General features: G+C 49.2%; 1 protein-coding gene across 1 annotated transcript in view; it reads right to left on the bottom strand.

The window, feature by feature from the left end:
* The window catches only part of amon (prohormone processing protease amontillado), a 351,024-nt gene that overhangs the window by 111,459 nt on the left and 222,584 nt on the right, over positions 1 to 16,981 (bottom strand). The window contains exon 2 of the mRNA XM_071683796.1: positions 16,522 to 16,626. Within this exon, the coding sequence (XP_071539897.1) occupies positions 16,522 to 16,626 (105 nt within the window). The remainder of the gene's footprint in view (positions 1 to 16,521; positions 16,627 to 16,981) is intronic.

Below are 16,981 nucleotides of genomic sequence, written 5' to 3' on the forward strand. Positions count from 1 at the left end.
GAGCATAATGCTGGCCACATCAGTGCATAATGCTGGCCACACCAGAGCATAATGCTGGCCACACCAGAGCATAATGCTGGCCACATCAGATCATAATGCTGGCCACACCAGAGCATAATACTAGGCACACCAGAGCATTATGCTGGCCACACCAGAGCATAAAGCTGGCCACACCAGAGCATAATGCTGGCCACACTAGAGCATAATGCACTCCCGTGCGTTTTATGAGAGGATGTAAATCTTGAGAGCAGATGTGGGTTGAGCCTAATGGCCTCCTGATGTCCCACTCCGGCACCCAGCACCACCACCACCGCCACGGTACCTACCACCACCACTCCGGCACCCAGCACCACCACCACGGCACCTACCACCACCACTCCGGCACCCAGCACCACCACCACCACCACAAACGGCACCTACCACCACCACTCCGGCACCCAGCACCACCACCACCACCACGGCACCTAGCACCACCACTCCACCACCTAGTGTCACCACTCTAGTACCCATCATCACCACTCCAGTACCCACTACAACCACTCTAGCACCCATCACCACCACTCCAGTACCCACTACAACCACTCTAGCACCCATCATCACTCCAGTACCCACTACAACCACTCTAGCATCCATCACCACCACTCCAGTACCCACTACAACCACTCTAGCATCCATCACCACTCCAATACCCACTACAACCACTCTAGCATCCATCACCACCACTCCAGTACACACTACAACTACTCTAGCATCCATCACCACCACTCCAGTACCCACTACAACCACTCTAGCATCCATCACCACCACTCCAGTACCCACTACAACACTCTACACCCAGCAGACGATACCTGACAACTCTACACCCAGCAGACGATAACTGACAACTCTACACCAGTAGACGATAACCTGACAACTCTATACCCAGCAGACGATACCTGACAACTCTACACCAGTAGACGATAACCTGACAACTCTATACCCAGCAGACGATAACTGACAACTCTACACCAGTAGACGATAACCTGACAACTCTATGTAGACCCAGCAGACGATAACCTGACAACTCTATGTAGACCCAGCAGACGATAACTGACAACTCTACACCAGTAGACGATAACCTGACAACTCTATGTAGACCCAGCAGACGATACCTGACAACTCTATACCCAGCAGACGATAACCTGACAACTCTATGTAGACCCAGCAGACGATAACCTGACAACTCTACACCCAGCAGACGATAACCTGACAACTCTATGTAGACCCAGCAGACGATACCTGACAACTCTACACCCAGCAGACGATACCTGACAACTCTACACCCAGCAGACGATACCTGACAACTCTACACCAGCAGACGATAACCTGACAACTCTATGTAGACCCAGCAGACGATACCTGACAACTCTACACCAGTAGACGATAACCTGACAACTCTACACCCAGCAGACGATAACCTGACAACTCTACACCCAGCAGACGATAACTGACAACTCTACACCCAGCAGACGATAACTGACAACTCTACACCCAGCAGACGATAACCTGACAACTCTATGTAGACCCAGCAGACGATAACTGACAACTCTACACCAGCAGACGATAACTGACAACTCTACACCCAGCAGACGATACCTGACAACTCTACACCCAGCAGACGATAACCTGACAACTCTATGTAGACCCAGCAGACGATAACTGACAACTCTACACCAGTAGACGATAACCTGACAACTCCACACCCAGCAGACGATACCTGACAACTCTACACCCAGCAGACGATAACTGACAACTCTACACCAGTAGACGATAACCTGACAACTCTATACCCAGCAGACGATAACTGACAACTCTACACCCAGCAGACGATAACTGACAACTCTACACCCAGCAGACGATAACCTGGACAACTCTACACCAGCAGACGATAACTGACAACTCTACACCAGTAGACGATAACCTGACAACTCTATGTAGACCCAGCAGACGATAACCTGACAACTCTATGTAGACCCAGCAGACGATACCTGACAACTCTACACCCAGTAGACGATAACCTGACAACTCTATACCCAGCAGACGATACCTGACAACTCTACACCAGTAGACGATAACCTGACAACTCTATGTAGACCCAGCAGACGATACCTGACAACTCTACACCCAGTAGACGATAACCTGACAACTCTACACCCAGCAGACGTTAACCTGACAACTCTACACCCAGCAGACGATAACTGACAACTCTACACCCAGTAGACGATAACCTGACAACTCTATGTAGACCCAGCAGACGATAACTGACAACTCTACACCCAGCAGACGATAACTGACAACTCTACACCCAGCAGACGATAACTGACAACTCTACACCCAGTAGACGATAACCTGACAACTCTATGTAGACCCAGCAGACGATAACTGACAACTCTACACCAGTAGACGATAACCTGACAACTCTATGTAGACCCAGCAGACGATACCTGACAACTCTATGTAGACCCAGCAGACGATAACCTGACAACTCTATGTAGACCCAGCAGACGATAACCTGACAACTCCACACCCAGCAGACGATACCTGACAACTCTACACCCAGCAGACGATACCTGACAACTCTACACCCAGTAGACGATAACCTGACAACTCTACACCAGTAGACGATAACCTGACAACTCTACACCAGTAGACGATAACCTGACAACTCTATACCCAGCAGACGATAACTGACAACTCTACACCAGTAGACGATAACCTGACAACTCTATGTAGACCCAGCAGACGATAACTGACAACTCTACACCAGCAGACGATAACTGACAACTCTACACCAGTAGACGATAACCTGACAACTCTATGTAGACCCAGCAGACGATACCTGACAACTCTACACCCAGTAGACGATAACCTGACAACTCTATGTAGACCCAGCAGACGATAACCTGACAACTCTATGTAGACCCAGCAGACGATAACTGACAACTCTACACCAGTAGACGATAACCTGACAACTCTATGTAGACCCAGCAGACGATAACCTGACAACTCTATGTAGACCCAGCAGACGATAACCTGACAACTCTATGTAGACCCAGCAGACGATAACCTGACAACTCTACACCAGTAGACGATAACCTGACAACTCTATGTAGACCCAGCAGACGATAACTGACAACTCTACACCAGTAGACGATAACCTGACTCGATAACCTGACAACTCTATGTAGACCCAGCAGACGATAACCTGACAACTTTACACCCAGCAGAGATAACCTGACAACTCTACACCCAACAGACGATAACCTGACAACTCTACACCCAGTAGACGATAACCTGACAACTTTACGTAGACCCAGCAGACGATAACCTGACAACTCTACACCCAGCAGACGATAATCTGACAACTCTACACCCAGTAGACGATAACTTGACAACTCTACACCCAGCAGACGATAACCTGACAACTCTACACCCAGTAGACGATAACCTGACAACTCTACACCCAGCAGACGTTAACCTGACAACTCTACACCCAGTAGACGATAACCTGACAACTCTACACCCAGCAGACGATAACCTGACAACTCTACACCCAGTAGACGATAACCTGACAACTCTACACCCAGTAGACGATAATATGGCACTACTGTAAACCCAATAAACGACAACCTGGCAACTCCATATCCACAAAACGAAAAAATGGCAACAATAAACAGAATTAACGGCGAATTTTCCTTCGCTAAGCAGACAACTTGGCAACTGAAAACCCAATAAACTGACAGCCCAGTAACTCTACATCCCATGAAAAGATATCCCGCCAAAGGTACATCAGTTAAATGCACAAAATGCCAGTTCTTCATCATTTAAACAGACACTCTTGCAATCCCTCCATCTACTAAAAAGCGCAACTTGGCAACTCCCGATGCACATTTTATCGCTTACAAAATCCAATTCGCTGTTGTGAACATCCTCATCCTGTTTTCGACATTTCCGGCACACAAAGACCTTATTATGCGATGAAAGAAGTTTTGTTTTTCTCCTCTCAGGAATATAATTAGGCTAATAAGCTTTGGTAAACGAGTTTCTCAAGCCATGGGCACACACACACACCATATATTTCTTTGTCAGTGAAAGGCACAGCGACACTGGGAATTCACATTAGGGTCGAAGGGGATGAGAGTTAGGCTCAGAGAACGTGACAGATGAACTCAATCTTGCACGTTATGAAAGAACATTAAACACAGCGACCGTCTGCTGCAGTCTGGGCCAACTTAATTGGTCACGTGAGGCCTGCTTCATGCAACCCGCTCACCCACCCTCACCACACTCATCGACCCTCATACTCACCAGCCTTGCTAACCCACAAACCCACTTTCACCAGTCTCACCAACTCTCACTTTCACTACTCTTATCCCTCACCTTCATCAGCCTCACCAACTCACACACTCACCTTGATCCTCACCAACCTACACACTCACCTTCACCATTATCATCAACCTACACAATTACCTTCATCATCCAGATAAACCCAAACAATCACTTTCATCAACATTACCAATCAAAACAGCAACCTTCACCAACCTCACCAAATCATACGCATTCCTACACCAGCCTTATCAACTCACCTCCAAAAGCCTCACCAACTTACATACTCACCTTCATTAGCTTCACTAACCCACACAATTACTGTCACCAGCCTTACCTATCCACAAAATCACCTTCACAAGCACATCTTCACTAGCCTCATCTACCCATACAATCACCTTCACCAGCCTCACCAATCCACACTCACCTTCATCAGTCTAATCATTCTACACACCTTCAGCAGGCTTGCCAACTCACACAGTCACCTTCAACAGCCTCACCAACCCACGCAGTCACCATCGCCAACCTCGTCAACCCACACTCCTACCTTCACTAACCTCATCAACCCAAGCACTCACCTTCAACAGCCTTACCAACCCACCCGCTCACCCTCACCAGCCTCATCAGCGTACACATTCACCTTCAACCTCACCAATCCACACACTCGCCTTCACCAGCCCACACACTCGCCAGGAATGCCAGGCGGGCAGTAACGTACAGAACCTCTATTTAAAAATCCGTGGAAGTAATTCCCGCGCGTCGTTAAGGGCTCGGCCGAAACATTCAAGGTTAGCGGTATTCCAGGCTGGCTGCCACACGCCATTCATCACGCTTAACGCACTTCTTCATCTTCTTTTTTCCCCTCTGTTTTCGTGGGAGGTCAGGTTCCAACTAGGCCCCATGTATTCCAGGGGGTTTTAAAGACGACGCGTACTCCCGGGTTTAAAGGCGACGTTCCGTACCAACAGAAGCCTGTATCTTGCATCAACAGATGTGCAATTCCCGCCTCAAGACTATAACGCCATCCCGCGCTCTGGTGGCCACTCCCGGATTTACATCGCCCAGGTTGAATTCCCTGTGTATTCTTGCTTACATTTCGGCCCTTTCCACCAGCTGGCCTTTTGCAGCAGCCAGCTTTATGTACCAGTTGGCAAAGTGTACTAGCCTCCTACACAAGCCGGCCTAGCGCACCACCTGGCCTCATGCAGGCTGTGCTCCACCTAGTTCTGTGCACCATCTGGCTCCGTGCTCCCTTGTTCTCGTGCCCCACCTGGCCCCGTGCTCCACCTGGTCCCGTGAAGGAGATTATAGGTTGATGCCACCTCTCGTAATGGTTCACAGCCAATGGCTTCTTTGCAGAATGCTAAAATGGGTTTTAAAAGGACTAAGTTTATTGAAAAAAAAACTTCACTGACTACATGTATATTACACTGCATAACCTGACCTTCATTCTTGCTTCATTCCTGGACCTCTAAAAATCGCCATTAACCATTTCATTCTCCCTCATAAACTCACTACTTTGGTGTCGGCGGATCGCCAATCAGTAAAGCTTATTTAAGTGCCAAACAGTCTGACTATGAAGTACCGCAGGGACCTATGCAAGGGCCATCGTTTTCCTGCGTACATAATTGACATCGCCAGTTCACGTAAAAAAAAAGAAAAGAATCAGTCTCTTATCCCGATGGCATGACTGCCTATCAACCTGCCTCGAGTCTCAAGCACCTCATTACTGATGTCAGAACACGGGCGGACAAACGCTACCCCGGGGTCGATAGGAAGCGCTACGTCTTCGGACTTTTCAAAGGCATTTTCCGTGACGTGTCATGATATACCGCAGCTCTCGATCAACACAAAACCGTAACCACCAATATATTCGTAGGATTCCGCACTAACTAGCCACTACCTCATATCACGCAGCCTGATTGTCCAGGGGAAAAGAAAGTCAACACATACGAGATACTACCTGGCATTGTACTCTTCTGTCAGAGCAGGAGGCCAGGCTCTCCATATATTGCTCGTTGGTCTACCCATCATTCATTGTGTTACCCTCTGGACGGCTGTTCGAAGGCCTCATCACATCCTGACGATGCTCTAATTGTACAGATATTTTCTCGTTAAGCTTGAAGGATCAAGCCTCACTACCCGAGTGTGATGATGGTAATGTTAGACTAATTATGCTACACAGGCTGCAGCAAACGAGCGTGTGCTGTACATGAGAGCAACTCAGCCCCAAGGATCTATCAGACACCAAGGGCGCCATTCGGTGCCTTGCACCATTACCCTCCCGAAAGCGTCATCGCACCAAGTATCACAATACGAATCACTGTTACCCATTGCTTCACCGCCAATGATTGCTGTCTCAATACCATGATCACGACGGTACGATCCTTGGATATAATGGCGTGACCTTCGACCCTGATCCTTAAGCGTCACTCCATTCACGGCATCTAAAGGGTCTCCCTCTATCCTACCTTCCCTCTCTCCCTCTCTGTTTCCATGGTAGGTGGTTTCTCTCCCTCCTCCATCCACCCTGTCTGTCATATTCCCACTCTCTCCTTTTTCCATGCATGACCTCTCTCTCTCTCTCTCTCTCTCTCTCTCTCTCTCTCTCTCTCTCTCTCTCTCTCTCTCCTTTCACCTTCTCTTTGCCTCCCTCTCTCTCTCTCCCTCCGTGCCAGGCAGCCTCTACGTCTCCCTCCCTCCTGGTCAAGGCACTAAGCCGCTCGTCCTCTCCACCAGCTCTACCTGGCAAATCCCCTAAACACTTCAGACGTCTCACCACTGGAAATTCCTTCAACGACAAAGCCTCTCGGTACAGCAGCCTCACTCCCCACCTGAGCGCCAGTCTGACACAGCAGCCTCACTCCCCACCTGAGCGCCAGTCTGACACAGCAGCCTCACTCCCCACCTGAGCCCCAGTCTGACACAGCAGCCTCACTCCCCACCTGAACCCCAACCTGACACAGCAGCCTCACTCCCCACCTGAGCCCCAGTCTGACACAGCAGCCTCACTCCCCACCTGAGTCCCAGCCCGACACAGCAGCCTCACTCCAAACCTGAGTCCCAGCCCGACACAGCAGCCTCACTCCCCACCTGAGCCCCAGCCCGACACAGCACCTTCACTCCCCACCTGAGCCCCAACCTGACACAGCAGCCTCACTCCCCACCTAAGCCCCACCCTGGCACAGCAGCCTCACTCCCTACTGGAGTCCCAGCTTGGTACGGCAGCCTCAGTCCCCACTTGGGTCACAGCCTAGTACAGCAGCCACAGTCCCCACTTGGATCAGAGCCCAGTACAGCAGCATCACTTGACAATCTCATCTGAACACACCATAACACCACGCTCTATATGCACCTGTACACTGTGTGTCAGGAAAGAGGTCCCGTCACACCCAAGAGTCGCACTTTCGCACTCAGGGGTCGCACCGTCGTACTCAGGGGTCGCACCGTCGTACTCAGTGGTCGCACCGTCGTACTCAGGGAACGCACCGTCGTATTCAGGGGTCGCACTGTCGTACTCAGCGGTCGCACCGTCGTACTCAGGGTTCGCACCGTCGTACTCAGGGTTCGCACCGTCATTCTCAGGGGGTCGTACCGTCGTACTCATGGGTCGCACCGTCGTACTCAGGGGTCGTGCTCAAGAGGTTGAGTCATCTGCTTCCCTATAGGTTCATTACGCTAATTGTTTACCTCGCCTGGGGCCTCCTGAACCAACAATATCCACGGCATATAAAATATTCTCCCCATTACCACCTCGACTCACAGCAGGCCGACCCCACGGTAAAGGCTGCGACAGGCAGACACACGACGATCTCTCTTATACTAATACATGACCTTTATCTCTCGCACACGAGAGAGAGAGAGAGAGAGAGAGAGAGAGAGAGAGAGAGAGAGAGAGAGAGAGAGAGAGAGAGAGAGAGAGAGAGAGATCATACAAAGGTGATTTAATCAGGCAAAGAGTTTTAAGGCATCACCACGAACTCTCGTTGGGTCCACTGTGTAAAAGCGAGAGTATCAACTTTCCTCTCAAACAAAGCGTCTATTACAGAATTGTTTCTAAAGCCAAATGTCTTTATCTCCCTAAGAAGGTCTTGATCTATCTATCCACGACTCTGTGAGGCAGGAACACGGTCACTTGTATCACATCAGGTGTTCACTAAACACTGAAATGATAAAAGCGCGTTGTACTCTCCATGAACTGTTCACATCCATCACGACCCCTTGACACCCCCCATTAATTGTTCACACCCACCACGACCCCTTGACACCCACCATGAACTGTCCACACCCCTCATAACCTTCCATAAACTGTCTACACCTACCACCACCCGTCAACACCTTCATAAGCCCTCATTAACTGTCCACACCCTCCACGACCAGCTCACACCCTTCTTAAACCGTCCCCACCCGCCAAGACCCATCTACAACCCCCATGACCTATCTACACTTACAATGACCCGTCTATGTACTGCATCCTCCATATGCTACTTCTACACCAATCATGACTTGCCTACAACTTCTGCGACCGAACTACTCTTACCGCAACTGTGTACATCCATCACAACCTACATGGCTCACTAACAACCCTTACAAACTCTCTGCACAGATTACGACGCGTCTACTTCCTTTACGAACGTACCGTCTCCACAACCCACCTATAACCACACTGACTGTATCGTACTCTCCAAGACTCATTTACACCTACGGTGAACCGACTACAGTCTACCTGCAATCACCATGTCCTAATTACGCCCTATACACCTATTACAACCCGTCTACACCTACCATGACAATTCTACACCCACCACGACACGTTTACACGCACCACGACCCACCTGCACCTGCCACTACCTGCGAGCATAGCGTCAGTGGCGCCCCTGCAAGAGGTAAGAGGTCTTTACAAAGGCTGTTGACTCAGTGAGCAGAAGCAGCCGGCCGGTGTAATGCCTCCACGTTATATATGCCATCCACCCAGTGGGATCTGTGCGACACAAGAGTTTTTAATCCCAGGACGATCCCCTCCATCACCTACCTGCCAGCCGTGGCTCGGGGAACCCACCGGGGGCATTTGATATAAGTCACAGGATGAACGTCTCCAAAGCCGGGATTAATTTGCGTTCTCATTTCCCGTGTCTTTTTCTGCCAGGAGGATGAATGTGAGGACCAAACTTGATGATTTAGTTCCCGGGACTCCCCCTGCTTTACTGGGGTGTGGAGGGCCGGTGGCAGCCGGCACTCACACACATTGTGGGGGTCCTGGGCGTTGCTGTGCAGGGCTGGCGGTGGCGGGGTGCGGAGGGCAGCGGGAACCTTCACACTGAGGTTTCCTGGTTCATCCATGGTGCCGTGCATGGTGGTACCGAGTTGTGCGCGCTGGCACCACAGTACCTCAAAGAGTCGCCCAAATCTCTCCTAGTCGAGGTGGCTGGACTGCCACCCCTCCAGCCGCTGGACATACCCAGGAAGCCGCTTGGAGAGGCTTGATATTACGACCCCCCGGCAGCTCTCCTGCACACCCTCATAAAACGCTGCTCGACTTGAGGTTTATTAACTTCTTGAGCACGACGGTGCGAACCCTTGAGCACAACGGTACAATCCCTTGGGGGTATGATAGCCACACCCCTGATATAACCCTTGGGTAGGCCAAAGGGCCACGCCATTATCATATCCAAGAGTTGTATCGTCAAGGAACGTATGGTAGTGTTTAAATGGTTAGAGGGACGAGTTCCCTCCTCACCCAAGTGGAGCTAATTACATCACCAGTTGTATCATTACCAGCTGTAGTATCACGATGTGTTAATGTCAATTGTATTATTACCAAGTGTATCAGTACCAGCTGTACCATTACCAACTGTATCAGCACCAGCTGTACCATCATCAGCTGTATCAGTAACAGTTGGACTATCACCAGCTGTACCATCACCAACTGTATCAGCACCAGCTGTACCATCATCAGTTGTATCAATGTCAATTGTACCATCACCAGCTATATCAGCACCAGCTGTACCATCACCAACTGTATCAGTATCAACTGGATCATAACCAGCTGTACCATCACCAACTGTATCAGCAGCAGCTGTACCATCATCGGCTGTATCAATACCAACTGTATCATCACCAGCTACATCAGCACCAGCTGTACCATCACCAACTGTATCAGCAGCAGCTGTACCATCATCGGCTGTATCAATACCAACTGTATCATCACCAGCTACATCAGCACCAGCTGTACCATCACCAACTGTATCAGCACCAGCTACATCAGCACCAGCTGTACCATCACCAACTGTATCATCACCAGCTACATCAGCACCAGCTGTACCATCACCAACTGTATCAGCACCAGCTGTACCATCACCAACTGTATCAGCACCAGCTGTACCATCACCAGCTGTATCAACACCAGCTGTACCATCACCAGCTGTATCAGTACCAGCTGTACCATCACCAACAGTATTAGCACCAGCTGCACCATCACCAACATTATTAGCACCAGCTGTGCCACTACCAGCTACATCAGGCACTGAGGTACCTGGTTTACGTCGTGTTTCATGTTCCTGAATGCGGTTCCTGAAGTTCACTGTAAGGGCCACTCCAGATACAACAGGTGGGTCATTCCAACAGTGGGAAGTGTGTTGTAAATAAAGCACGCGCGTCACACTAACACAATGGACAGCGTGATGTGAATACAGCATGAGGGTCACACTAACAATGGAACAATTATGATACAAATATGGTACGTGAGCCGTGGTACCAAGATGCAGGGATCACACTAACGCAAGTGTATGGACCATATCTGAAACTCGATATAGACTCTCACACTAACCTACTGTACATGGGTCACACTAGCACTGAGTACTAGTCACGCTAACACACTGTACGTGGGTCACATTCATACTACACGTGGGTTACGCTTACATTGCACGTGGGTTATACACTGTAGGTGGGTCACATTTACGTTATACGAGGGTCACACAAACACCTCAGTTCCCCAGCTGCGTCGTCACCAAGACTGGGAAATAATCCTTGGTCGCTCTGCCCTGTTTACCTTCCGATTAAAATTTCCATTTTCTTTTCCTTCCTTTTATTTTCCCAGCTTGGGTGTCTCCATGAAGAAGATGAAGACAGGCAGGAGGAAAGTGAAGGATATACGCTTTTAAGGCAGGGGAGTAACCAACTTGCCTAAGAGTGTCGTTAAGTGAGCGCATACGCAAAAGTGTCGTTAAGTGAGCATATACGCAAAAGTGTCGTTAAGTGAGCGCATACGCAAAAGTGTCGTTAAGTGAGCATCGTGTGAAGCTCTGTCATGCCTGAGACACTGCCACAATCTATCTATCTTACCATGACAGAGACACAGGTCAATGTTGACTACCTTACTGCCTGGGGAAGTGAAGATGGGTAGAGGGGTGATGGGTAGAGGGCAGTTTGGGTGGAGGGAGTGTCGGACTGATGGGTGATTGCCCTCCACAAACAGACCCCAACACATCTGGCAACATGTGAAGACCTCCATGAAGTAGATCTCTACACATACCTGATCACACATTGAAATCGCAATACAAAAGACCATACCTCAGACCACTTATCAAACTCTGCAGATACAAGACCATGTATGAGACCATCCACCCATCGAATCACACAACAGACCCTCCAAACATCGGCCTTTCCTACCTTGGTGTAACTGTTTATGACTGTAACGCCTTCACAGGCCGCCCAGGGTCGAGCGCGCGCGCGCGCGCGCACACACACACACACACACACACAAAGAAAAAAAAAAATACATGACACTATATCAGACCTATCCTTACACTACTCCAGCCCAGTCTTCTCCTCCACACACACACACAAACACACACACACACACACACACACACACACACGACCATACAATACACCCTACACACACAGCAAACCTTCCACACAACAGACCAAACACACAAAAAGATCATACACACACAGCAGACCTTCCGTACACCAGCCCCCACACATCAGAATCTACACACACTAGACCCTTCCGTCGACCGTCTTCTCAAGGCGGTTCCAGAGATTCCGCTAAGCTTGGTGTGGATGGTTAGCGGCTGGAGCGGCCGGCTCCAGGGATCACCGTCCTCCCAGTCCTATCCAGGGAAAGTAGTTGCTGAGCCTCAGTTTCCATTAGTTGCGAACAAACTTGAATTTTCGGTTCCCAATTCTGGTGGGGAGATTACAGTAACTGTCGCCTCGGTGCTCTGCAAGATTGTGGTGTCTACCTTATTGCCTTTCTCCAAGACGAAGGAATATTCTTGGTGATTTGATAAGTGACGCACAATAAACATTTCAGTTTGAGATGAAGAGATTTAGATAAATATATATATAGCAATAATGATTCATGTGTGGTGATGAAATGGGGTCAGATATACTTAAGTTAGAGGTCAGGAAACATTATTGCATTCGTTAGTTTTTTGAAGAAAGTGAACTATTGAAGGTTAGTTCAGGTCTGCCTCTTGAGCGATGAGGCAGTATGTATGTGGCGCGGACATCTGCTGTATGGTGGTGTACACAGCCCAGCCGGGGTAGTGAGGGCAGGGCTGGATGGCGGCCACTCGATATTTTTTGGAAAAAAAACAAAATAGAAAAGGGGAAAAAAGGCAAATATTTAGCCCTCAGCATTCACCCGAAGGAAATAATTCTATTGTTGACGTAACAGAAATAATCATTAAAAAAGAATGGGTATGTTCTGTAAAGGTTATCCAACTGCCATGAGGGATTACTCTGGGATCAGCCAACTCCCGCCACTGCCTCACCATACAGAAACTTCCCTCATCGTTCACCGGCCACTGGCTTCTAGGTTCTGCTTTACTATCGTGTCTCTAGCCCAAGATCTTCAGGTACTGTTACTGTCCTACTGTAGGTAACCTCGTTATGAACCCTCGGATCACCCGTTACCTCCTCCCTCCCACGTAAGTACTGTTCCCTCACTACCACTTCTGTCTCTCGAACTCTTGAATAGTAGCCTTCCAAAACGGCCCACCACCGCTCGGCTACTGTCCCTCACGTCTAGCCCACTGCTCACCACCACCCAGCCACTGCCCACTATCACCTGGCTACTGCCCACCCACCACCCGGCTACTGCCCAACACCACCCAGCCACTACCCACTATCACCTGGCTACTGCCCACCCACCACCATGCCCAACACCACCCAGCCACAGCCCACTCCCATCCAGCCACTTCCCACTACCACCTAGCCACTGCCCAGTACCACCCAGCCACTGCGCACCACCGCTAAGCCACTGCCCATCAAATGGTCATCCCTACCACTAGACCATCCCCTACTACTAGCATTTCCCCCACCGCCGTGGGCCAGTATCGGGAGTCAGCTTTAAAGCTATAACGCAAGCCATTACCAGTCCGCTCACGAGCGGGGCTGGTGTGGGCTGGGCCTCGCTGACGCACAGGTGGGTCTGACTGACACTGTCTCAGAGATGACACTCCCTCCGGGCTGACGCTCCTACTCGGCTGGCAGTGTGTGTGTGTGTGTGTGTGTGTGTGACAGTACGGCTCAGGACCCCCACTGGTGCCTTACAATGGCCAGCGGGTCGGATTATGTTACCTGCCTCATTAAGACAAGCTGCCTCCTCTCCTAAGCTCACTACCATCCTCTCCTACCGGCTCCTTGCCTCACCACCACACCTGCCGTGATGCTGAACCCCTACCACACCTGCCGTGAATCTGACTCCCCCGGCACCTGTCAAGAGAATGAACACACACACCTGCGGTGAGGCTAACTGCCCTACCACACTTGCCGTGAGGTTGACTCCTCCTCTACCAGCATCTGCCGTGAGGTTGACTCCTCCTTTACCAGCATCTGCCGTGAGGTTGACCCTCCCCATACAGACGGACATACGAAGCGACAGGTGTTTCTACACAGCTGTCCACAAGCAGCCAAATGTGTGCGAACACCGCTTGCACGACTCAAGGTGGGGCTGAACCATGCGGGGAGCCAGCCTCCTCTCCACCCTCCTCTGTATGAAACACTAGAGTTTGGGTGACCAGTCAATATTCTTACATAGAGTCTGAAGGTAACTTGTCCTGTTCCAGGTCTCTTATGTTTGTGATCTATTGGTAAAAACTATTACTCAGTTCTTGACTAATCTCTCAACTTGAGTCAGTTAGTCAAAACTTAATATCTCTCTCTTTCCACCCCAGCAACACACGAGTGACTTTCTCTGTAAATAGAGTGAAAATGTCTTCAAGGAAAGCTCTCAAAAGACTTGCGCTACCGAAAAAAAAAAGAATCATCATAATTCACCCAAACTTTCCCAAATATGTCTTCAGACGTTAGCTTATCTCTCGCAGTTCGCGAGGTATCGTCAGCAACGCGACCAACCTTCAGCTGGAGGAGACGTCTGGGTGGCTTCCTCCTCCTCCTACTCCTCCCCGTAAGTAATTATCAGCCGAGGGAACAACTTTTATGGAAATGACAACAAGTAGCGGGCCTGGCGCAGGTCAGGCCATCGTGTGCTAAACATCATAAAGATATCACGGAGCTGATAGCCTCATATTCTACGTCACCCTGATAGACGGTCAGAGATATTCTCATTTATATCTTTTCTCTTCAGTTTTTTCTCTGTCTTTCCTACAGTCAAAGTGTCTCATCATTCCTATATGCCGTGGGCGACTGACCTCACACTCCTTAGTCTCTTCCGTTGGGAGGACTATAATCCTAACACTTGCGTCCAGGTTCTCCACCTACCATATACCCATTCATCACTGTAGATAATACCTTTTCCCTCGTTCCGTTAGGTCAATATAGGTCTTCGCTCTAGTCTTAAGGGGTCCAGGGTCACTTTTTCGTGGCTGGTTTGACGAGGTCACCTTACTGATGAACCCCGTCTGCCTCCCCCTCTGACTTCACTGGTAAAATACAGGATACAATAACAACACGTTCCATCTCTAGCATCATGCATGATCGAATTCCAATGTGCATCTAGAAATAACATATGTGCATGCCATCTAAGTTCATAAAGACTCACTAATGTGTATGCATGATCGAATTCCAATATGCATCTAGAAATAACACATGTGCATGCCATCTAATCTCATAAAGACTCACTAATGTGTATGCAGAAACAGGATATATCCATGAACCAGACTCACGATATGTTTTTAACTATACTACGTCAATCGACCACTCAGTTGGGCCACCACTGCAAGACGTGTACATGTGGTACATTCCAGACTTGGCTGGACAGACGACCAGACCAGTCTGGTGGAGTCATTGGTTGAATAGATAATGAGTCAGCAGCTCAGAAATTGAGTAGATAAAAAGTCAGTCGGTTAGTAATCTGGTAGATAATGAGTCAGTAGGAGAGCAGGTATGTAATGAGTCAGCGGGTTAGTATTCAAGTAGATAATGAGTCGAAAAGTCAATTCCCCAGTAGATAAATCAATAGTTAGGTAGATGAATGAACAGGTCAATATTCCGGTAGACAATGAGTCAGTAGGTCGAGTCAGGTACATAATGAATGAGGAGGTCAATACTCAGCTAAGTAACGAATCAATAGGTCAGGGAGATGAATTATCAGGTCAGTAATCATGCAGGTTATGAGTGAGACAGCATTCAAGTAGATAATGAGTCAGTAGATTTGTACTCAGACTAAGGTTGGTACTCAGGTAGACAGGTCAACACTAAGGTAGATAATAAGTCAGTCGGTCAGTACTCGGGTACACAAATCAGGACTATGATAGATAATGAATCAGTAGTTCAATACTTAGGCAGATAGATCAGTACTAAAGTAGATAGGTCAGTACTCAGGTAGAAAAGTCGGCAATCAGACAGATAATTAGTTCTTGGGTAGACAAGGCAGTACCGAGGTAGACAGATCAGTATTTAAGTAGATGATAAGCAATGGGTCAGTAGTTGGGTAGAAAGGTCATGACTAAAGTAGAAAGGTTGGCGCTCAAGCAGAAATGTCAGTAGCAAGGTGGAGAGGTCACTACTCAAGTAGACAATGAGTCAGTAGGTCAGTACCTTGGTAGATAGGTCAGAACTCAGGTAGACAGGTCAATACTCAAGTAAGTCACAGGTACAAGGCTAGTCAGCAGGACAGAGCCCTGGCCAGATCAGCAGTGAGGGAGCAGGTCTCTTGCAGCGAGTGCGACTCAGGAGGTTACTCACGTGTGGGTCGGCCTTGAGCTGGCGGGTGTGGGGGACGCTGCGCTTGGAGCGGGCGTGAGGCAGGGCGTGCTGCACGAAGTGGTACTCCCCCGGTGACCCTGCCACCTGTGGGAGGTCACTAGTATTAATGGAGGGGTTATGGAGGGGGTTCCTGTGAGGGGGGAAAATATTACTGGAGGGGGTAACGTAAGGAAGGAAAGTATAGGGGAGCGAGACATGTCTCAATCGTTCATACCTACTACACCAACGCCAGAGTCGCTGATTTACGTAAGATGTGGAGAACTAACACCAGACGATCAATCAGTAAAGCCTGACAGCATAACAATGAGAGAAACATGGATAGACACTGCAAGTAATTATCTACCAGCAGGTTAGCGATACAAGATGTGATGTTCTCAGTAAAGACACATTACACAGGGCAGCTGGAGGCGTTATGCTCTCAGGAAAAGAAAGTCGTAGA

This window comes from Panulirus ornatus, chromosome 37 (assembly GCF_036320965.1).
Source record: "Panulirus ornatus isolate Po-2019 chromosome 37, ASM3632096v1, whole genome shotgun sequence".
Lineage (NCBI taxonomy): Eukaryota > Metazoa > Arthropoda > Malacostraca > Decapoda > Palinuridae > Panulirus > Panulirus ornatus.